Raw genomic sequence first — 23,493 nt, forward strand, 5'->3', positions numbered from 1 at the left:
GCTGTGGCATTTAGGTTCCACTGAAGTCAAAACAAATCTTCTTGTGATTTATTATGACATCAAATTTCTGAATCTGTTTCCAGTCTTGGAATGAAAAAAAATAATTTCCAGTAACATACATGAAGTAATGGGGCGGTTTGTTGGAGAGCTCTGGGCTTTGGTCTGTATCGGATTTGACATGTTGTTTTGTTAGGGTTCTCCTTAATGTTTGTATTATAGATGCCTTGCAGTAAGCATCTTCTGAGTGGATTAAATAAATAAATGAAAAGACTCTTGCCTCCTGAAAGCCCTACACTGAAGTGCTGAAGCGTAAAGTGACCTCTGGAGCAATTAGCAGATCTGTAGTTTGAGCAGAGGGTGGGATGACAATTTCCACATGCTGTACATAGGTGGAGAGCTTGTTATTTGCACTATTCCGCCTATTGGAGGATGCCACTATTGTTCCTGACATTGCTGACCATGACCTGTTGCTGGTTCTCTGACAGCAATCCCCTGCCTCTCGAACAGCCCCAGATAAGTGTTATGATGTATTGCTAGATGGACAGGGTTTGCAGTGCCTCACGGTCCTGTTGATACAAAATGCCTTTAAGATCCTGCCTTTCCCATCCTAATCTACAAAGGAAACAGGAAAAAGGAACTTAAACTCCCTGTACTCAGACAGCAATGAGACTGTTGTAGCCTGCTCCAGCACTGCAATTTCTTGCCTCTGACTTGTAAACAAGAGTCCTCGTACCATGCAAGTGAAGAGTAACCAAGGTCTACCCCACTGAAAGGATAATCCCAACCCCATGAGCTGCTGTGGAAACTGGATGGATGTATTTTGGAAAGCATGGACTCTTTAGCACATTTAATTCTCTATGGATTCAGCCTGATGATTTCAGGTAAGACTTTGCTTTAGTACTGAGATAGCATTGCCGAGGTGCCGTGGCTTTACTGTTTCTCACGCAATGTACAGACAAAAGGGCCTGATCCTAAAATCCACACTGCTGAGGTATCCCTACTAGCATAATTCTCACATTGACTTCAGTGGGATTATTTACATAAGTAAGGATCTCTCATGTTGGGCGAAGGTAGCAGGATTATGCTCTGATTCTTTGTCAGAGGGTGGCTGAATGCATTTGGGATCCGTGGCTAAATCCTTTTTAATCTAGCTGCTGTTTGTTCACACTTACAAATGCTACAGTGTGGATTCCTGTGCTGAGCCAGTTAACTTTTTCGCTGAGCCAGTTGTTTGGAAATGATCACCACATGGTTTTTTTGTAAAATCTGTTGTAAATGTTGACTCTGTCTACTTCACAAATATAGAGGTGAAACACAAGCTAACTGGTAAAAATCTGATATGTGTTCTATCTAGTATTTATTTTTAGCTAGTCTCTTCCAGCTGCTGAGTCTAGAAACTAATTATTGAACATTGAAGCTTGAATAATATGCATTAAATACAGTGGATTGCTTCATTACAAACACTATTTAAAAACAAGTCTGACTCAATAATATTATTACCAGACATCATTTGCTTGTCTAAATAGTACTAATTGTAAAGTATGGATTTCCCATACCTGGTAAATGTATATTTATGATTTTATTAATGCAAAGTTTATTTCATAGCATTAAGAGCCTTAAGGGTCAGAGATGCTTTACTCATATACGCATTTTTCTGATAGGTTTCAGAATAGCAGCCGTGTTAGTCTGTATCCGCAAAAAGGAAAGGAGTACTTGTGGCACCTTAGAGACTAACAAATTTATCTGAGCATAAGCTTTCATGAGCTACAGTTCACTTCATTGGATATCTTCTTTGCATGTGGTTCTCTCTCAGCATTGAAGTATATGCTCACACCACTAGTGTCTCCGTCTGACCTGTTTCTAGGCAATCTCCTCAGTGTAAGATACAACGCATATACTTGATAAACCTAGAGATGGGCCTCAAGCCATCTTTTCTATTCATCCCTGAAAGTGTAGCTTCAGATCTAATTTTTCTGGCTCCAGGCCATCTCGAGATAAAATGGAATGTGCTATATAGCTGCAGACTGCTACAGTAAGAGACAGAAGGTAGTAACAAAAGAAAACAGAATTTTTCACTGCAGTATAACTTATTCTACAATCTCTTGTTCTTAATGGGTTACAAAAATGTTCAGAAGTACAATGAATGGTCAATAAAAGGTTTTGGGGTTTTGAGGGTTTTTTAAGTATCTGGAAAGGTCTGTGGCTATCTGCAGGCCAAAAGGTTTACATAAAATGTGGTGAGTGTGTGTGTATTGTTATATAATTATTGCTGCATTAGGTTGTATACTTTGTATTCCTCTTTTGTGATGTGGGTTGCTTGCTTGTTGTAGATGTATAGTGATGTATAGCTTCACAGATTAGCAATAAACATGGACAGTGTGCTCATTTGAGTTCGGCATTGAAGAGCTGCCAGTCACAGCCCTTTCCACAGGACTTGACCAGTTAGGTGTGTATTTTAGTCACACCCATCTCAATAGATCTGTCAGCTTTCCCGCTTTTGTTCAAGTGTGATATCATGTTTCCTGGGGCGAGTGGTGGAAGACAATGCTAATCCCCTTTCCTCTAGATATAACAGGCGGAGTTCAGGAAAGCAGTATTGACATTCCCTAAGCAGGGGAGACATTAAAGTCAATGCAATTGGCAGACTGTGAACTGACTTAACCTTGTCCCAAATAGTTGTGGGCTTTTGTGGGTGTGCTGCTGGGTAGGCGCAAAACTACTCCACCCTTGTTCCAAGGTGGGGACCATCCCTCTGGGCTTGACTCCTGGTTACATTAAATGCCCTGTAATTTCCTTTAGTTCATCATCATCAACAGCCAAAAGACTTGATTCCCAAAGATGCTGTTGAAGTGAGATATAATATAATGAATGCCTCTCTCCAACAGTACACAATCCAAAGTACATCTCCGTTGTACTGCAAAAGGGACAGGTTTAATGCTAGTGATAAACCTGAAGCAAAACCAGGAATGTGAACACTCTTGCCTTCTGTGGAGGTTCTGTTCTACACTTTGCATGTGGCCCTTAGCATCATGATGGGCTGAACCAAAGCCCTGGATCAAAAAGCCCCTGACATTTATGGATGTTTGGATTCAATTCCCAACTTCATGGCTTGAGCCCATCTCAGTTTAATTCAGAATGGGAACAGTCTTCAGTGCTCTCATCTTCACTTTAAAGGACCGAGGAGGGATGTAATTAGGAGTAAACATTATAACTTGTTCTTAGGCCTGTTAACAGGATTCTGAACCAGACTGGGAACTTATTTACAGTCTCTCACACTGGGCTTCAGCAATGTTAGTGTCTGAGCCTCATTTTAACAGCTGTGAGCCTGGAAAAGTCAACAGCAATTAAACACAAGTTCTAATGCATTTTGCCAACTATTGCGGGTGGGAAGCTTATGCATTTTCAGACTACTAGCATGAGCAACATTTGTGAAGTTTTGCTTTCTACCAAGCATGAGACAATCCAGAGGGTTCCTAAAACTACTAGGGTTATTTCTGTTGATTTTATTTCAATCCATATATGGTGAAAAATGACCTTCAAAGGCTTTGAGCAAAAGCATCTTTACAGCATAACTATAATTCAGAGAGAGAGAGAGCGAGTGTGTGTGTGTGTATAAAGCTAAACAAATATAATCAAAACTGTATTACAAACCATATTGTACCAGGGTTTCTGGTTCCTCCTCCCCGGGAGTGGGTGAGTTACGGTGTCTAACAATTCTTTCTGTCTGCAGCACTTAGATTAGTTACAGCAGGTGGTGGCACAGTGTCCTGGTACTTTTCTAGTGGCTCCAGCAGTTTCTTCAAAATGTAAACTTTGTCAGAGTATGCAGAATTTAAACTCTTTGTCAAAGCTAATCTAGAAGTTATGGCTTTGATGCAGAAATCATGGGGTAAAATGCTGTGACCTTCTGGAAAGCAGTACTTTTGTACAATGGGTCAATCTAGATGATTGTAATGGTCTCTTCTGGCTGTAAAATCTATGAATCTATGGCTTTGGGTTTTTTATTAAGTTTGTAGGTATTTGTGTGCAAAGAAAACCTTGCAAATGTGACGTGCTGCACAACTGTCTGACCCTGCAAATGGGCAGTTTGAAACAACAGCCCTACTACAGGCTGCACTCAGCGCACAACCTAAGAGGTTGCACAGGTGGCTCTGTGTCACCTTGGTAGCTATACAGTGCCGCTATGTGCCTGCGGTTGGTGTAAGTTAGAGTAGAGCTATTCTAATAAGAGGAGTTCCAGCAGCTAAGAATAGCGAGAGCATGGAGGCATTGGGCCAGGCCTAAACCCATCAAATCCATAAGAGTGAAGTGAAATCCCATGATAATCCGAATGAGACGGACATATTGTGTCATGAGTAGAGCTAGTCAGAATATTGTAACTGAAATTACATTTTGGTAAAATTGCTGATTCATTGAAGCTGAAACATATTGCAGGGATGTATCAGTCGCCATGACGTTTTCTTCAGGAAAGTTTGGGTCAAAGAAAGAGAGAGACCGACTATAGCTTGGTGATTAGGGCCTGAGATGTGGAATATTCAGTTCCTCCTCTGCTTGATTTATAGTGGTCTGGGATGAAAAACTCTGCTCTGAATCAAGTAGAGCAGGGACTTGAATTTGGGTCTGCCAGGCCCGTACCCTACCCACACACAAAAGAATTTCATTGTGATTCACTGTGATTACAATGAAGCTCACTGGAAAGTGACAGGCTGGAGTGCAGGATCTGCAATGAACCAGTTAAAACACATGTAACTGTTTAAGTATATATTTGTGATACCCATCCTCCAGTTAAGTCTGATAAATCTGTCCCAAATTCAGCAAATACATTAACATTTGCAAGATAAGGGTCAAACACAGAGAAAAGAGCAAGCTCACCAAAAAGGGCTGTATAATTCACCAACATATTTGCAAATCTGTTTTTTCATTATCCACTCAGCTCTAGTTAATGACAAAAGCTTACATTTTAAAAACTAAAATAATTTCAACCATGGGTTTTCTTTTTCACCATGTATTCTGTTTGTTTACTTTTTGAATTTTATTCAGCCTGGAGGGTGAAATTACACTGGGTCAATTTCAGTTTCCAGCAAGTCTCTCTCTCTGGTTCTCATGTGCCAGCAGAATGCAGTTGTGTTTGCGTTTCTGACAATGAAAACCAGTGTGTGCATCTGAAACAACTGTTTTCCTAGGCTTTTCTCTTTTCATGTTGTGGAAACATTTGTATTCTCTCTAGGTTGTGTACTCCCACCCTTTATTTTTAGAAAACTGAAATGTGGGATCTGAATCTCAATTTATACCAGTGTTTCTTTGAAAATCAATTTAGATTAGTTTTTCCATCAGCTTAAGAGATCACACAGATGACCAGTAAAATAGACTAAAGTGTATGGAAGCCAAGGGATTGATTCTCCTCTTATGTCAGTTTTAGACGAGGATAATAACTGGATTAACTTTATGGGAGCTCCTCCTGAATTACACCAGAGCAAATGGGATGAGAATCAGACCCACTATGTACAAGTGACACATCATTCACCTTAACTTTCTTCATCGCTGGTTTCAAAATGAGACTGTCAGCAATGGCAAATTGCTGATCCACTTTTTACCACAAAGCAACTGCTGTTTAATGGTTCAGGCTCCCATCCAAGTCCCTCCCTTACTATTGGTAGAAGAACTCATCTTCTGCGAGGGTATCTTTATCATCACCACCATGTTAGCTTATAAAACCCAACAGAGGATAACACCAAGCTCCTCCTTTTTCAAGAACAAGTCTTCAGTGTTGTGTTAGATATACGCAGTCCCACAGAATCTGGGCATCAGCAGTATATGAGATCCATGCTTTACACAGAGCAGGCACATAATTGTCTTGGGCTAGGTGAATGAATAAGAAGAAAGCAGAACAAGGGAATCAACTGATGTCTATATTTTAAATTCTAAGTTCTTAAATCAGTGGGACTCTTTCCATTGACTATAGTCGGGCTTCAAGTTTTGTTCCTTACTGCTATTTATCAGCGAAAGCTTTAATTTTATTATTTCTGGCTGTTAAGTGGCAGAGACGGGCTTGAACAATAACGTATTTACAATGATGTATCAGCTTTGTCTTTCTGCTGCGGCTGAGCTTTCAAGGGGGTAGTTAGTTTGGTGGGCGGCAGTTACCCCTCTCTGCAATGGAGATGATGACTTTTATTTTCCTTTGTGAAGTGCTTTGAGATCATTTGATCAAAAGAGCCAGTGATTATTGCCTAGAGCTAGGACAAGAAGTCATGCACTTAATCTGCAGCAAGGGAGATTTAGGTTAGACAGTAGAAAGTTTTTCCTAACTATAAGGGTAGTTAAGCACGGGAATAGTCTTCTAAGGGAGGTTGTGAAATCCCTGTCATTGAAGGTTTTTAAGAACAGGTTGGACAAACACCTGCCAGGGATGGCCTACATTTGGTTGGTCCTGCCTCAGTACAGGGGGCTGGATGTGATAATAACTCGACGTCCCTTCCAGCCCTACATTTCTGTGATTATTATTATGAACGGAACTCAGATGCAAGAATTTGACTACATTTGGGAAAGTACCTGGTCATTGTTATCTTTTAGTCACCAAAAACATTTGGCATTTTTCATGGCATCAGTGGACTTTGGATTCCATAAGATGGACTCTGGACACTCGAGCCCATAACATTCAGCAAATACTTTAAATTAAAAATAAAAAAGAAGGGAGAACTGTTTATCATGAACCTGCGCTTATGGCCCAATTCCACAACCCTTATTTATGTCAGAAATTCTTACAATTCACTTCAACCACTCCCACTAGTTAAGGAGATCTGAAATTTTGAAATTGAAAATTTTGACAAAACTTTTCGTCAACATTTCAAATTTTGTCAACCACAGAATCATAGAAATGTAGGGCTGGAAGGGACCTTGGAAGTCATCAAGTCCAGCCCCATCTGCTGAGGCAGGACCAAGTAAAACAGACCATACCTGACAGGCATTTGTGTAACCTATCAATAACACTCCCCTCCCTCCCAAAAATAACAGGATGGTGTCCCTTTCCTCTGTTTGCCAGAAGCTGGAAATGAGCAACAGGGAATGGAGCACATGATGGTTGCCTGTTCTGTTCATTCCCTCTGGGGCACCTGGCATTGGCCAGTGCCGGAAGACAGGATACTGGGCTAGATGGACCTTTGGTCTGACCCAGGATGGCCATTCTTATGTTCTTATGAATTTTTTGTGAAAATCTGGATCCATTTTTTAACCAGCTCTATTAGGAAAGATTGTTCTATTCTTATAAGTAAGTGTGGCAGGATTAGGTCCATAATTGGTTCATTTCTTTGTGAGGCCCAATGAAATTATAAATGCAAATTTCAGTATTGATTAATTTAGTACTGCACTTATAATAATAAATAAAATACTGTACTTCATTTTAAAGATTTGTTAGAGGAGCTGTCAGGTTTGATTACCTTCTTTAACAACATGGCCAAAATCATAGACTTCTTGGTTTCTAACTAGATTTCGTAGTACTACTAATAATATGAATTTGTTTAGAGCCACCAAAGTGCCAATATACTCTTTTCTGTACAATACACAAAAATAAAGACGGCCCAAAGAGCTTTCAATCTAAAACATAGACACCCTGAGAAATCCAGAGGTGCAGGAGACTTAGTGGTTAGTGTTTGTTTTAGATGATAAGCTCACTTTTGTGGGCTTCATGGACGAAGTGTTTTTTTAAAGGGACTTGAAAGAAGTGAGATTGATGCCTTGGCCAACTGGGCTGTCTGTTTTCAATATACTCTAAATTAGTCTTAAACCCCATAGTTACATAATGTCATATAACAATACACAGCAAAAGGCCCTACATTGAACTGCTAATGTGTCATGCTCTCTGTCCTGAGGATGAAGGCCAAGTACAGACTCTAGCCATCCTGTTGCTAGGGTGTCCATTTGGCTTATAGTCATATCCCCAGGTGGGTCATGAGAAAAACTAATTTAATTTCCCAACAACAGCAAAGGCCTGTATAAATCCAGCCTAAACTAGGATTTATTACATTATAGGCTCCGTTTAATGACACTGTTTCTACCCATGATGATAAAAGGGTTTGATGTGTGTACTGAAGTGATTCTTTGGATACGTTTCCACCTCCCCAAAGGTTGAAGAAGGGTTTTCTACTACAAGGTAGGAGGGTGGTAATTGGAACAATCAAATTACCACTATAATAATACTGGCATTTCTGCAAGTTCCACCGCAGGATCTTAACTTAGTTTACATACAAATACAAATGAAGTCAATCTCACCACACACCCCACTCTCATCTCATTGTACAGTTGGGGAAACTGAGTCACAGAAAGGTGAAGTGACTTGCCCAGGAAGCTTGTGGCAAAGCGAGGAATCTAATCCAGCTCTCCCTACACTTGCATGGCTGTGTTTTAATCGTGAGATCTGTTCCAAGCTGCTGTCTTATGTGCGAGAATCTAAGCTTTCATTTAAGTTTCTAGTCTACACTGAGAGTGGCATCTCAAGAGGGTAGAACTTATTTTGTGGGTTTATTTTTTCCCCATTCAATCCCTGGTTCACACTGGAGGCCAAATCCTGGATGGTGTTCAGTGCTCTCAACTCCCATTGAAGTTCAGTGACAACTGGGGGTGTTGAGCATCTCACCGGAGTAGCTTAGCACTTCAGGAGGGGCTTCTTTCTATCTATCCACAGTGCAGGAGGAAATGCAGGTTCATGTAGGCCCCAAGTACACACAGACGTTGCCCACATCCCTAAGGATATTTCAAGAACCACAGCCAATAAAAGTTACATGTAATGAGTTAGTGCCAGCTGTTGCCAGGACACAACTTGTTTTAAAATGGTTGTTGACAGCTGTAAGACTAGGATTGAGATCCTGGCCCCAGTGGAGGCAATGGGAGTTTTGCCACTGATTGCAGCGGGGCCCGATTTTGTACTAGGCACTACAGTCATGTTACCTGAATCCATTTGAAAATTCTTTCAGGATATGGCCAATTTTCCTTTCCCAGAGAGGAAATTTTCTGCCAGTGCTTCCTGAGCAACTACTTCCTGCCTCCAATTTCTCCTTGGAGGAAAAGAGTTAATTGTTTTTGAAGTGTGGAGAAATCCAGCCTACTTGGTCTCCATGTGCTGAGCACAGCCCTCAAAGGCAACTCTCCCTATAAAAACAACAAAGACCTCCACCTCAACAGAGTACAGGGGCCAAAAGAAACGAGGGGTCGACTTAACATCAGGGGAGAAGAATGAAAAAACAGGGCAGGGGTGGGCCATAGGGTCAAAGCAAGGCATCGAGAAAGGGATACCGAGCAGGGAACACTGGACAACGCCCACTGCTCCATGAAGGGATTGAAGGAATCAGTGAATGCTTCCTGGAAGAAATCTGCCAGGAGATGGGATCGGAATAGGCCGCACAGTAACAAAGTAACCCAGAGCACCAGGGAAGTTCCTGGGCCTTTATTCCTCGTCCACTCCTTTACTGGACGGATGCTGCATGGTATTCACAGATCCACCTCTCTCGGTATAGCTCTTGTTATTTCTCTGCTATGCTCAGAATTCAAAGGGGATCTGCTTTTGATCCTGAGCATTCCCAATTCCTAATTACTGTTGTTAATAATGAATCCTAAAATTCAGATTCCTATCCTAACAAGCTCTTTTCCTTCCGCCCTCCCGCTGCTGCCTTCCTTCCCTGTTTTTCACATTGCTTCATCATAATACTAATGAATAAGTAGTTAATGCACTTAGATAGCACTTTACATGTTCAAAGCACTGTACAAACATCATCCAGTTCTCAGATATGTGGTTGGGTTTTTGTTTCCTCGGAGCTCTCTGTTGGTCTGGCCGGCACAGCTACTCTGAGTGACTGCTCTTAGGAAGGAACGCTAGGGACTCCATTCTTAAGGTTATCAGGAAATTTTTCGAAGTGCTCTCACATCCCCACACATACTCACATTGTCTTGGAAATTGCCATCCCTCATCAGGATCCAGGGGAGGTTAGGGGTGCAAATTTTGGATTATTGAGTCAAGGGGTTCCGTTCCAGAGGTACATTGCCAAGAAATAAAAGACTTGCCATTACATTTATCCCATTCTTATGATATTTTTTGCACATAGCTGTGGCTCAAACTATGGCACTGATCTCCCCCAAGCAGATCACCAGATCAAGTTTAACCTCAGCTAGTGTCCGGAGCAGCAATATTTAAAAAACGATTAGGGAGGCTTTCTAGGTCTGCGAATTGGCCTGCATCTGGGATGAGTGCCAGAGAATTCCTCTGAGCCATCTCTTCCAGTTACTCCTGACTGAGCCTTGTGGCGCACACTGATGTGTGCGCACCCACTGATAGCACTTACTGGAGCAGTAGCACGGCACAGAGGACTGGCGGGTACCTGGCAGTGTGTGAATGCCATTGCAAAGGAGGAGTTTTGGTGGACTCTTAGAATATGCAAGGGGTTGTGAGGAGAGTGCACATGACTCCTGCATTTGGGGAAGCTGGGCGTGAGTGCTAGAAGCTTCCTAGGAGTGGGGGGGCACTGACCCCGAGACCATGGCCCTGCCTCCTCCCCCACTCCTGCTCGGCCTCCTCCCCCGAGGCCCTAGCCACATGCCACCCCCATTGCACCCCAGGCCCTGCTCTGCCCCTTCCCTGAGGCTCTGCCCTACCCTTTCCTCCCCTTATCGGAGCTCCCCCCACCTGTCACCTTTTTCCCCCTCCCCACAGATCCCTCCTTCTTTTCCCCATCACATAAAGTTATCCCTTCCCACCCGGAGAGGGTAGAGAGGCATGAGCAGTGGGCGGGGGGAACCTCGGGGGAAGAGGCGGAGTGGGGATGGAAAGAGGAACATCGCGGGTGGGGCCACAAGGGAAGAGAACAAGAGGGAGTGCGGCCTCGGGGCAGAGCATGGGTGCGGCTATGGCCCAGGCACCTTTTCGGCCTCCAAAGGGTGGTGCACTGCATCCTGTTTGGGGCAGTTTAGCCTCCCCTTGCCTTGGATTAGTTGAACTCAAGTGGAGTTGTGCTGAGCACACAGAACTCTCTGTCTCTACATGGCCAATTGCTGTCTCCACAGAGCTAAAGTGTTTGTGATGGGGGGTGGGAGGGTGCAGTGGAACAGACATGACTAACTCTGTATTTCCTTGTTAGCGGAGGATTAAGTTTAGCCCCGCTCCCTGTTCTGGAAGGGCACAAGGCAGCACTGGGCAGCCACAATTCTGTGTCAATAGTCTTTTGGCAGGGAATTCGCTATAAGTTACACCTCCCATTTCCAGTGTTCGCCGCCTGCGGGTGCCTCCTTTTCCCAAACCCCCTTTGCATACACAGCAAATTCCCTTCCTGCAGAGGTCATTCCTCCAAGGAGAGGGGCAGGAGTCAAAGGATTTTTTCAAGGAAGCACAGGGGATCTTCACTGATAGAGAGAAAAGCTGTTTCCTGTCTGTGTTTGTGTTCTCAGAGAGCTAAATCCTTCAGTCACAGGTTGGGCAAAACTCCCATTGACTTCAAGGTTTAGTTTTGCCTGAGTTTTGCCAGACTAAGGAGCGGGAGTTCCTCTTGAATAAGAATATCAGGATTTGGCCATGAAAGGCTGGAAAGCAGGGGTGCTGTAGGCAGTTGGCTTGCAGCAGAAATCTACTGTATCAGCACTTTCTCATAGGGGTTGTCTGTATGGTTAGATAGAACACAGCAAGCTGGGTTATAAATCTACCTTGCACTAGCCTGTTGCGCTCTTAACACAGTGGCTCTCAACCTTTCCAGACTACTGTACCCCTTTTAGGAGTCTGATGTGTCTTGCATACCCCAAGTTTCACCTCACTTAAAAATTACTTGCTTACAAAATCAGACCTAAAAATACAAAAGTGCCACAGCCACACTATTCCTGAAAAAGAGTTGACTTTCTCATTTGTACCGTTATCATTATAAAATACATCAATGGGAATATAAATATTGTAGTTACATTTCAGTAGAGGATATGTAGAGCAGTATAAACAAGTCATTGTCTGTATGGCATTTTAGTTTGAACTGATTTTGCTAGTGCTTTTTATGTAGCCTATCGTAAAAGCAGGCAAATATCCAGATGAGCTGATGTACCCTCTTGAAGACCTCTGCATACCACCAGGGGTACACGTACTCTTGGTTGAGACCTACTGTTCTAATGGACTGTGTGGACTCTGCTGCTGGGCACAAAAAGTTCCCTAGTGCACTGTGACCTACTCCAGTTTCAAAACGCACTAGTGCATCGCAGCTGGGGCCACACAGAAACTTAGTGTGCTGCAAGCTAGTACAAAGTAGATTTATACCCCAGTTTACTGAGCACTAACTGTTCATATAGACAAGCCCTGAATCTAAGGGGATTAAGGTCTGATCCTTTGCCGCTTGGAGATATCAGATGTCTTTCTATTACTTCAATGGTTTTTAGTTCAAGCCCTAAAGGTCCAGTCCCATAGATGCTGAAGCCAGTGGGAGTTGAGGGAGCTATTCTCTTCCCAGGAGATGCTCAACCCCTTGCAGGATCAGGCCTTCATTGGGACTGTCTATCTAGAGGTGACTCTACATTTTACAAACAGATAAGACTAATTAGGCTAACCAGTGATCCATGCACTGTAGTCTGCCTTAGCAATGCTGTATGGGTCACCCCTTCAGGTTTCATTAGCGCAGAAATTAAATAATATTGAAAAATAGGTTAAAAAGAACACACATGGGAAAAGAAAATTTTATAAAGCAGAAACTGTTTAGTAAGCACATGGTAAAAATAGAAAGGCAGGTTAAAAAAGAAATATTTAAAATATTAAATATAAGAGCAGGTTAAGAAAGAAACATTTAGAAACATTAAATAATATTGAAAAATAAGTTAAAAAAGAACACACCTGACAAAAAAAAACGGGGAATTTACTAAAGCAGAGACTGTTTAGTAAGCACATGGTAAAAAGTATAAAGGGAGGTTAATAGAAAAGCATTTGAACTATTAAATACAAGGATAGATTCAGAAAAGAACATTTAAAAAGAGTTAAAAGAGAAACATATAAAGATAGGTTAAAAGAGAGAACAGGGCAAGAAAAGGGAAAAGAAAGCCCTTTTGCAAAGGGCAAAGATAGACAGTACGTGGTTGAGTCAGAGAGAGAGTGAGAGAGAGAGAGAGCTCTTACCCTTCCAACTGTTCCTGGGGAAAGAGGTAACTTCCCAGGTTCAGAACCCCTCAGGCTAGTTATCTCCATCTTTGGATCGGACCAATCAGATGCTGTTCTACAGCTGCGTCATAGAATACATTTTCCTGAACCAATCCTATAGTTCCAAGAGTTTTAAACAAGAGCCATCTCCTTTAACTGCCTTATTCTTATCTAAAAAAACAGACCCCAAGCATCTTTCCCGCCATGTAGCCCTTTTACATAGTGCTTCAATAAAGGTGAAAACTATAAGCCCTTAGTAACAAACAGTTTTTAGACTAACCTTGGTTATTTTTTAATGAGGACAATCTGAAGTTGCAGCAAAGCCTCTGTTAGCAAAAACAGCCTCTGTAAACCAGTGGATCAGAGATAAGAAGGCTGCTTCTTCCTCCACTTTTTAACAAATACAAGTGAAAGTTATATTAAGTTTTGAAAAGGAATAAACTCTTTAAAAGACAAGCCTATGTGAAGGCAGAGCCCTTTATTTAACCTTTTTACGTGTGTTTCAATTTAAAAAAAAAAAAAGAGCATGCAGAAACACCCCAGAGTGAAAATCACAGAACCTTAGTAACAGCTATTTTATATTCCCCTTATTCTGTAATCCACTGGATCAGAGAGAAGTTTATTTTCCTCCCCACTTTTTAACAAATCCATGCAAAAGTTATATTAAGCTTTCATTTTCTTAGGACTTTTAGATTTAAGTATGAATTTTTCTGTTGCGTTATCAGAATGTCTTTGTTTTCAAATGTTTGCAACCTGTGTGCTGAGACACAGGTTCCAGCTCCTGTGTTTTGTTTTGGGTCCATAGATTTTATTAAAACAATACATCACAGACTGGAGCTGTGGCTTTCTCTACATTTTACAAACAGATAAGACTAATTAGGCTAGCCAGTGATCCATGCACTGTAGTCTGCCTTAGCAATGCTGTATGGGTCACCCCTTCAGTTTGCTTGTTTTTTCACACAGACTTTTTTCCTAACTTTTGAAACGCTGTTAAAGTTTTAACAAAGGGTGAGATTGCATTGAAAGACACTTTGTGAAAGTTATAACAAGTATTTTATTCCATTTACTGATTGTAAAAGACAAAAACTGTCTCTTTGTGACTGCATGAAGCTCAGAGATAGCCTACCTGAAGAACACCCCTTCCCCTTGACTTTTCCCCCATACTTTTAACACTTGCTAAACATACAGTGTTTCATTATATAAAGTTTTTTTTTTAACATTTAACATGAAAATACAGCATTGACTGAGATGTAACAGAACATGATCTTTTTTAAGGATATTCTGTATGCAGTGAGGCCTATTTGAAGCATTATGTTTGTTTTAAAGTTTAACATGAAAAAGCAGTATTAACAAAACAACGCCACTCTTAGGGATATTTTGTAGTTTAGTGAACTTAAAAAGGCTTAAGATACTAGCCTATCCTTTTAAAAATAGTGTTTTTAAAGTATCAAAACAGCAACTGGCTGTTTGAATATGAAAACTGGCAATTGAGGGGAGTTTACATATGTGTTTTAATTAACAAAAAAAATAAACAAGACTGTTTTTTAAAGTTTGGATTTATACAAAAAACACAAGAAAAAAATTACCTTATGTAAAAAAAGTTAGCTGTTTTTTTTTTTTACCAGAGATAAGGAGTCTGCCACACACACACACACACACACACACACACACACACACACACACACACACACACACACACACACACACACACACACACACACACACACACACACCCCTACCCCCCCCACTTCTTCTTTTCTAATGTTTTTTAAAATCTAAACCGAGGACAAATTTTTTTTAAAAAAAGCCACAGTCACAGAGATCAGGCCATGGGGGTAAGAAAGCTGTCCAGAGTTTTAGGGGGAATGCCGATAACTCTTTTAGTGAAACTGTTTTGTAGGCAGCCATTCTGTGTTAGTTGTTATGCTTTAGCATGGGCAAGCATTTGTCATTCAGAAGCACTTTCCCACTTTATGAGGTATTATCTCCCCCATCCTGTATCCTATCAGAAATATTAACAAAAACTTAAAGATACTTTGTAGGAGGGCCTGCAAAGCAACAATTACAATTTTGTTTATCATTACCTTGTCTAAGTCCCTAGAGAATATGTTTTTGTTTTTTTTATAAAACACTTTTATGCAAACTGTAACCCTAAATGATGTAGAGCATTAAATAGTATGAAACAGTAGACGAGAGACCTGAGACATTATTGAAATCAGAGGGGTCCTGATCAAGTCCTAATGCAGAGGGCCTGGGGTGGAAAATGAAAAGTTACAGCCAAAGTGTAAGACGGTATGATTTAAGAGGGGTTCTGCAGCTGCTTTGCAATGGTTCAGATGCCCCAACAGCCTATATACCTCATGCACAACATACAATATGATGGGGGCTAATTTAGCTACAACTAATCAGGAGAAAGATCTTGGAGTCATCATGGCTGGTTCTCTGAAGACGTCCACGCAGTGTGCAGCGGCAGTCAAAAAAGCAAACTGGATGTTAGGAGTAATTAAAAAAGTGATAGAGAATAAGACGGAGAATATCTTATTGCCCTTATATAAATCCATGGTACGCCCACATCTTGAATACTGCGTACAGATGTGGTCCCCTCATCTCAAAAAAGATATACTGGCATTGGAAAAGGTTCAGAAAAGGGCAACAAAAATGATTAGGGGTTTGGAACGGGTCCCATATGAGGAGAGATTAAAGAGACTAGCTTGGAAAAGAGGAGACTAAGGGGGATTTGATAGAGGTATATAAAATCATGAGTGGTGTGGAGAAAGTGAATAAGGAAAAGTTATTTACTTGTTCCCATAATATAAGAACTAGGGGCCACCAAATGAAATTAATGGGTAGCAGGTTTAAAACAAATAAAAGGAAGTTCTTCTTCACTCAGTGCACAGTCAACCTGTGGAACTCCTTGCCTGAGGAGGTTGTGAAGGCTAGGACTATAACAGGGTTTAAAAGAGAACTGGATAAATTCATGGAGGTTAAGTCCATTAATGGCTATTAGCCAGGATGGGTAAGGAAAGGTGTCCCTAGCCTCTGTTTGTCAGAGGGTGGAGATGCATGGCAGGAGAGAGATCACTTGATCATTACCTGTTAGGTTCGCTCTCTCTGGGGCACCTGGCATTGGCCACTGTCTGTATACAGATACTGGGCTGGATGGACCTTTGGTCTGACCCAGTATAGCCTTTCTTATGTTCTTATGTCTCTACGTGGGCTTGATCCAAAAGGCTCTAGCCAACCGAGCACCGGTGACTGTGTCTCTGCCAACCATCCCTTGATCGTTCTTACATACAACGTATCTGTGCCTTGTCTCCGTACAGCCCTTTGTTTGAATCATTTGGGTTCTCCTGGCTGGAGTCTCAAACAAATCTTGGCCCAGCGATCTGGCCTAGTGTTTCTCCACCACATCATTCTTGCATGTATAGGCATTGTTAGCTATCCCCGTTTCCCCGCTCCCGTGACCCATCTCAAACACGGTTTGCCACAACAGTGTGTTTGTTTCTTCACGTCCCATAGCAGTGACCGTTTCACGTCTCTTCTTGAGAGGCTTGACCGCCGGTGTTGGCTAGGGCCTTCTAGGTGCAGCCATCTTTAATCGTCAGACACTGTTTTTACTAACAGTGGCTTTGCTGAAAAAGCATGTTGCTTCAAATTGTCCTTATTTAAAAATGACCAACGTTAGTCTAAAACATAGAGGGAAATTTTTTTATCACTATAATTTACTTTTATAAACAGGTTCTTTGTGTTTTTAACCCTGGAATGTTTCTTCATGCTAATTTTTTATTGAAACACATATGTAAAAGAGCTAAATAGAGAAATGTGTCTTCATATAGGCTTGTCTTTTAAATTGTTTATTCCTTTACAAGACTTAATATAACTTTCACCTCTATTTGTTAAAAAGTGGGGGACCAAGCAATCTTCTTCTCTCTGATCCACTGGCTTACAAATGCTGTTTTTGCTAACAGTGGTTTTGCTGAAAAAGCATGCTGCTTCAAATTGTCCTTAGTAAAAAAAAAAAATGACCAATGTTAGGCTAAAACATAGGGGGAAACGTTTTTATCACTATAATTTATTTTTATAAACAGGTTCTCTGTGTTTTTAACCCTGGGATGTTTCTGCATGTTAACTTTTTATTGAAACATATGCAAAAGTGCTAAATGAAGGGATGTCTCTTCAGATAGGCTTGTCTTTTAAAGTGTTTATTCCTTTACGAGACTTAATATAACCTTCACCTCTATTTGTTAAAAAGTGTGGGAAGAAACAAATTTCTTCTCTCTGATCTACTGGTTTACAGAATAAGGGGAATATAAACTGTCTGTTACTAAGGACCTGTGGTTTTAAACCTGGGGTGTTTCTGCATGCTCTATTTTATTGAAACACACCTGTAAATAAAGGGATGTGTCTTCATATACATTTGTCTTTTAAAGTGTTTGTTCCTTTACAAAACTTAATATAACTTTCATCTCTATTTGTTAAAAAGTGGGGGAAGAAGCAGCCTTCTTATCTCTGATCCACTGACTCACAGATGCTGTTTTTGCTAACAGGGGCTTTGCTGCAACTTCAAATTGTCCTCACTGAAAAATAACCAATGTTAATCTAAAAGAGGGGGAAACTTTTAATATTGTTTGTTACTAAGGGCTTATGGTTTTAACCTTTATTAAAGCACCTATGTAAAAGAGCTACATGGCAGGAAAGATGCTTGGGGTCTGTTTTTTTTAGATAAGAATAAGGCAGCTAAAGGAGATGGCTCTTGTTTAAAACTCTTGGGAACTCTTAAAACTATAGGATTGGTTCAGGAAAATGTGTTCTATGACGCAGCTGTAGAACAGCATCTGATTGGTCCGGTGAAGATAACTAGCCTGAGGGGCTGTGAACCTGGGAAGTTGCCTCTTTCCCCGGGAATAGTTAGAAAGGTAAGATCTCTCTCCCTCTAGCCTGGTCTACTCTGCGGGGGGGGGGGGGATTGATCTAAATTACGCAACTTCAGCTACATGAAAAACATAGCTGAAGTCGACGTGTTTAGATCTACTTACCATGGTGTCTTCGCTCCAGTAAGTTGACGGCTGACGCTCTCCCGTCGACTCCGCATACACCTCTCGCCCTGGTGGAGTACCAGAGCCAATGGGAGCACGCTCAGCGGTCGATTTATTGCATCTAGACCAGATTTATCACTGCCCATCAATCCAGCGGGTAATGTAGACAAGCCTTCTGATTCAACCATGTGCTGTCTATCTTTGCCCTTTGCAAAGAGGCTTTCTTTTCCTTTTTCTTGCCCTGTTCTCTCTTTTAACCTATCTTTATATGTTTCTCTTTTATTTAACTCTTTTAAAATGTTCTTTTCTTAACCTATCCTGGTATTTAATAGTTTAAATGCTTTTCTATTAACCTCCCTTTATACTTTTTACCATGTGCTTACTAAACAGTCTCTGCTTTAGTAAATTCCCTTTTTTTTGCCATCTGTGTTCTTTTTTAACCTATTTTTCAATATTATGTAATGTTTTAAATGCTCTTTTCTTAACCAACCCTTATATATAATATTTTAAAGGATTCTTTCTTAACCTGCCTTTATATTTTTTACCATGTGCTTACTAAACAGTTTCCTTTATATGTTTCTCTCTTATTTAACTCTTTTTAAATGTTCTTTTCTTAACCTACCCTTATATTTAATACACCTTTTAAATTTATCTCAAAAATTTTTATTCTTTAATAACATACCAAACTAGTCCTTTAAAAGCACCTCTCCTTACTAAACCTAACCAAAAATCTTTTTTCTTTAATAACTTGCCTCTATTCTTTCAAACAAACCCTTTAAAAACAAATATCGCCATTTTTTTAAAGTTCTCTCTTTCTATTCTTTAATAATATGCCAAACTAAGCCTTTAAAATCATCTCTCGTTACTAAACCTAACCAAACAATCTTTCTTCTCCTTAATAACCTGAAGGAACATTAATCCACACCTTGCAGAGTCAAGCACAGGAGTTTATCACACACAGCCCTGTCGGAGTGTCACTTTGCTTATTAGGCTCAGAGACACTGCAGAACAATTAATTACAATAGATTATATAGGGTGCTCATTGGGCAGAGAGAAGCAACGGGGATGGTTTTTCCCAAACCCCTGGCTAGGTTCTAGCGGCAAGACAAGATAAGCACAATAAGCCAATGGTCTAAAAGATTACATGATGGCTCTGCCCAAAGCTCAAATTAATATATTGCTGATACACAGGTAATTACCCCCAAATTATGTCTATTAAAATGTATAGGTTAAATCCTAATTTTGGGGTCCAGGGGAATGAGGTAGCAGCTCTCCCGGTTGACCAGCAGGTGCATTCCTGGAGATTTAAAGCAAAAAAAGCAGTAATTAGTACTTAACAATAACAATTGTTTATAAGTTTACCCTTGCATTTTTGTGGGCTAGGATTGGCATACATCTGTGAGGGGAGGGAGTCATAACTCATGTCAATCATATTAGGCCTCTCCCCGAACTCTGTCTGGGATCTGAGGGGTATTGTACCACTATCTCCTCTCTGCATTAGGGAGTAACCGTGAGGCCTTTCTCAGCACTTCATTTGTCTATAACTCACAATAAGGATGCCCAATGACACTCGGCGTTATGCTGACTCTGCTTACTGACTTGAAACACACAAGGTTATCTGTTTACCCCAACTTTCTCTTAGCCATGTATTGTTCTCTGTTAGCCAGCCCCCATGGCCCAGGCCAAGTTGTGGACTCCAGGCCTATATGAAAAGTTCTTAGCAGAACTGTAGTTAAGATCTTACATCCACAGTAAAGGAATTTTGGCCCTTCATAACTTTTCTTTCCTCTGTTCCTCTAAACCTTACCAAACCTTTCTTTTTTTAATCTTTAAGCTCTCTCATTCTATTCTTTCAACCTTTTTCTCTAAACAATCAAAGCACAAGCATGCAACACTCCCCCTATTTAAACATAAAAAATAATCAAATTTTTTTTTTCAAAATGGCTGTCGGCTCCAAACCTCAACACCAGCGGAAACAGGGATGGAGGGCAGGACATAAGCCCTAAGTGGGGCTTGGAAGCCTGTCAAAAATACATAGTGATGGATCCTATCGAGGTATATACTACTAAGAGTAACCAAGGTCTACCCCATTGAAAGGATAATCCCAACCCCACGAGCTGCTGTGGAAACTGGATGGATGTACTTTGGAAAGCATGGACTCTTTAGCACATTTAATTCTCTGTGAATTCACCTTGATGATTTCAGGGAAGACTTTGCTTTAGTTACTGAGATAGCATTGCCGAGGTGCCATGGATTTACTGTTTCTCACGCAATGTACAGACAAAAGGGCCTGATCCTAAAATCCACACTGCTGAGGTATCCCTACTAGCATAATTCTCACATTGACTTCAGTGGGATTATTTGCATAAGTAAGGATCTCTCATGTTGGGCGAAGGTAGCAGGATTATGCTCTGATTCTTTGTCAGAGGGTGGCTGAATGCATTTGGGATCCGTGGCTAAATCCTTTTTAATCTAGCTGCTGTTTGTTCACACTTACAAATGCTACAGTGTGGATTCCTCTGCTGAGCCAGTTAACTTTTTCTCTGAGCCAGTTGTTTGGAAATGATCACCACATGGTTTTTTTGTAAAATCTGTTGTAAATGTTGACTCTGACTGTCTACTTCACAAATATAGAGGTGAAACACAAGCTAACTGGTAAAAATCTGATATGTGTTCTATCTAGTATTTATTTTTAGCTAGTCTCTTCCAGCTGCTGAGTCTAGAAACTAATTATTGAACATTGAAGCTTGAATAATATGCATTAAATACAGTGGATTGGTTCATTACAAACACTGTTTAAAAACAAGTCTGACTCAACAATATTATTACCAGACATCATTTGCTTGTCTAAATAGTACTAATTGTAAGGTATGGATTTCCCATACCTGGTAAATGTATATTTATGATTTTATTAATGCAAAGTTTATTTCATAGTATTAAGAGCCTTAAGGATCAGAGATGCTTTTCTCAAATACTCATTGTTCTGAGTATTATCTTCTTTGCATGTGGTTCTCTCTCAGCATTGAAGTATATGCTCACACCACTAGTGTCTCCATCTGACCTGTTTCTAGGTAATCTCCTCAGTGTAAGATACAAAGCCATAAACTGGATAAACCTAGAGATGGGCCTCAAACCATCTTTTCTATTCATCCCTGAAAGTGTAGCTTCAGATCTAATTTTTCTGGCTCCAGGCCATCTTGAGATAAAATGGAATGTGCTATATAGCTGCAGACTGCTACAGTAAGAGACAGAAGGTAGTAACAAAAGAAAACAGAATTTTTCACTGCAGTATAACTTATTCTACAATCTCTTGTTCTTAATGGGTTACAAAAATGTTCAGAAGTACAATGAATGGTCAATGAAAGGGTTTGGAGTTTTGAGGGGTTTTTTAGTATCTGGAAAGGTCTGTGGCTATCTGCAGGCCAAAAAGTTTACATAAAATGTGGTGAGTGTGTGTATATTGTTGTATAATTATTGCTGCATTAGGTTGTATACTTTGTATTCCCTTTTGTGGTGTGGGTTGCTTGCTTGCTTGTAGATATATAGCAATACATCCTATTTAACTCTCAGATCAGTACTGACTTTTCACTTTAGAGGCAGATAGGCTATGCACTGAGTGTTATATACAGAAGATAAAAAAGAGAGCTTCATTAACTTGAACTGAATGGGACAACACTACACCCCTTTCTCAGAGTCAAATCTCCCCTGGGTCTCGCTTTCTTAAAGCCAACTCATAGTGTATACCTGATTGCTACAGGAAGCAAGTAAAATCCATGAAGTCATGTGAACATGTGAGAAACAAAAGCAAGCTTCACAGATTAGCAGTAAACATGGACAGTGTGCTCGTTTGTGTTCGGCATTGAAGAGCTGCCAGTCACAGCCCTTTCCACAGGACTTGACCAATTAGGTGTGTATTGTAGTCACACCCATCTCAATAGATCTGTCAGCTTTCCCGTTTTTGTTCAAGTGTGATATCATGTTTCTTGCGGTGAGTGGTGGAAGACAATGCTAACTCCCTTTCCTCTAGATATAACAGGCGGAGTTCAGGAAAGCAGTATTGACATTCCCTAAGCAGGGGAGACATTACAGTCAATGCAATTGGCAGACTGTGAACTGACTTAACCTTGTCCCAAACAGGTGTGGGCTTTTGTGAGCCTGCTGCTGGGTAGGCAAAAATCTTGTTCCAATGTGGAGACCATCCCTCTGGGCTTGACTCCTGGTTACATTAAATGCCCTGTAATTTCCTTTACTACTTCATCACCCACAGCCAAAAGACTTGATTCCCAAAGATGCTGTTGAAGTGAGATATAATATAATGAATGCCTCTCTCCAACAGTACACAATCCAAAGTACTTCTCCGTTGTACTGACAAAAGGGACAGGTTTAATGCTAGTGATAAACCTGAAGCAAAACCAGGAATGTGAACACTCTTGCCTTCTGTGGAGGTTCTGTTCTACACTTTGCACGTGGCCTTTAGCATCATGATGGGCTGAACCAAAGCTCTGGATCAAACCACCTCCTCCCCCGACATTTATGAAGTTTGGGAGTCAATTTCCAATGTCATGGCTTGAGCCCATCTCAGTTTAATTCAGAATGGGAACAGTTTTCAGTGTTCTCATATTCACTTTAAAGGACTTGTTCTTGGCCTGTTAACAGGATTGTGAACCAGCCTGGGAACTTATTACAGTCTCTCACATTGGGCTTCAGCAGTTTTAGTGTCTGAGCCTCATTTTAACAGCCGTGAGTCTGGAAAAGTCAACAGCAATTAAAAACAAGTTCTAATACATTTTGTCAACTATTGCAGGTGGGAAGTTTATGAATTTTCAGACTACCAAGCATGAGACAATCCAGAGGGTTCCTAAAACTTAAGGATGGGGTAACCCAGTGGGTTCCTAAAACTCCTAGTTATTTTTGTTGATTTTATTTCAATCCATATATGGTGAAAAATGACCTTCAAAGGCTTTCAGCAAAAGCATCTTTACAGCATAACTATAATTCAGAGAGTGTGTATGTGTGTGTATAAAGCTAAGCAAATATAATTTAAAAGTATCAAAACTATATTACAAATCGTATTGTATCAGAGGTTCTTCAGAGTGAGGCATAATGAAATTAAAGAAAATGAAAAGACAAATGAGTACTGTTTTGCATCATGTTTTTTTAATTGTCTAGAGTGGAAAGTTATAGCAGTTTGGGGTTTCAAGAGCTCTATTTTTGTTTTGTGAAACATCCCCCACTTCATTTAAATAATTGCATTTTTCCCCCAAAAGAAATTTAAACAAACCCCTCAGTGGTGTCTCTCACCAACAGAAGCCTGTG

General features: G+C 40.6%; 1 protein-coding gene across 1 annotated transcript in view; it reads left to right on the top strand.

Moving 5' to 3' along the window:
• Positions 1–533: 533 nt before the first annotated feature.
• Positions 534–23,493, top strand: part of TEK (TEK receptor tyrosine kinase) — an 82,352-nt gene continuing 59,392 nt past the window's right edge. The window contains exon 1 of the mRNA XM_074952105.1: positions 534–881. Coding sequence (XP_074808206.1) covers positions 830–881 — 52 coding nt within the window. The 5' untranslated portion in view covers positions 534–829. The remainder of the gene's footprint in view (positions 882–23,493) is intronic.

This window comes from Natator depressus, chromosome 5, assembly GCF_965152275.1.
Source record: "Natator depressus isolate rNatDep1 chromosome 5, rNatDep2.hap1, whole genome shotgun sequence".
NCBI classification, from domain to species: Eukaryota; Metazoa; Chordata; order Testudines; family Cheloniidae; genus Natator; species Natator depressus.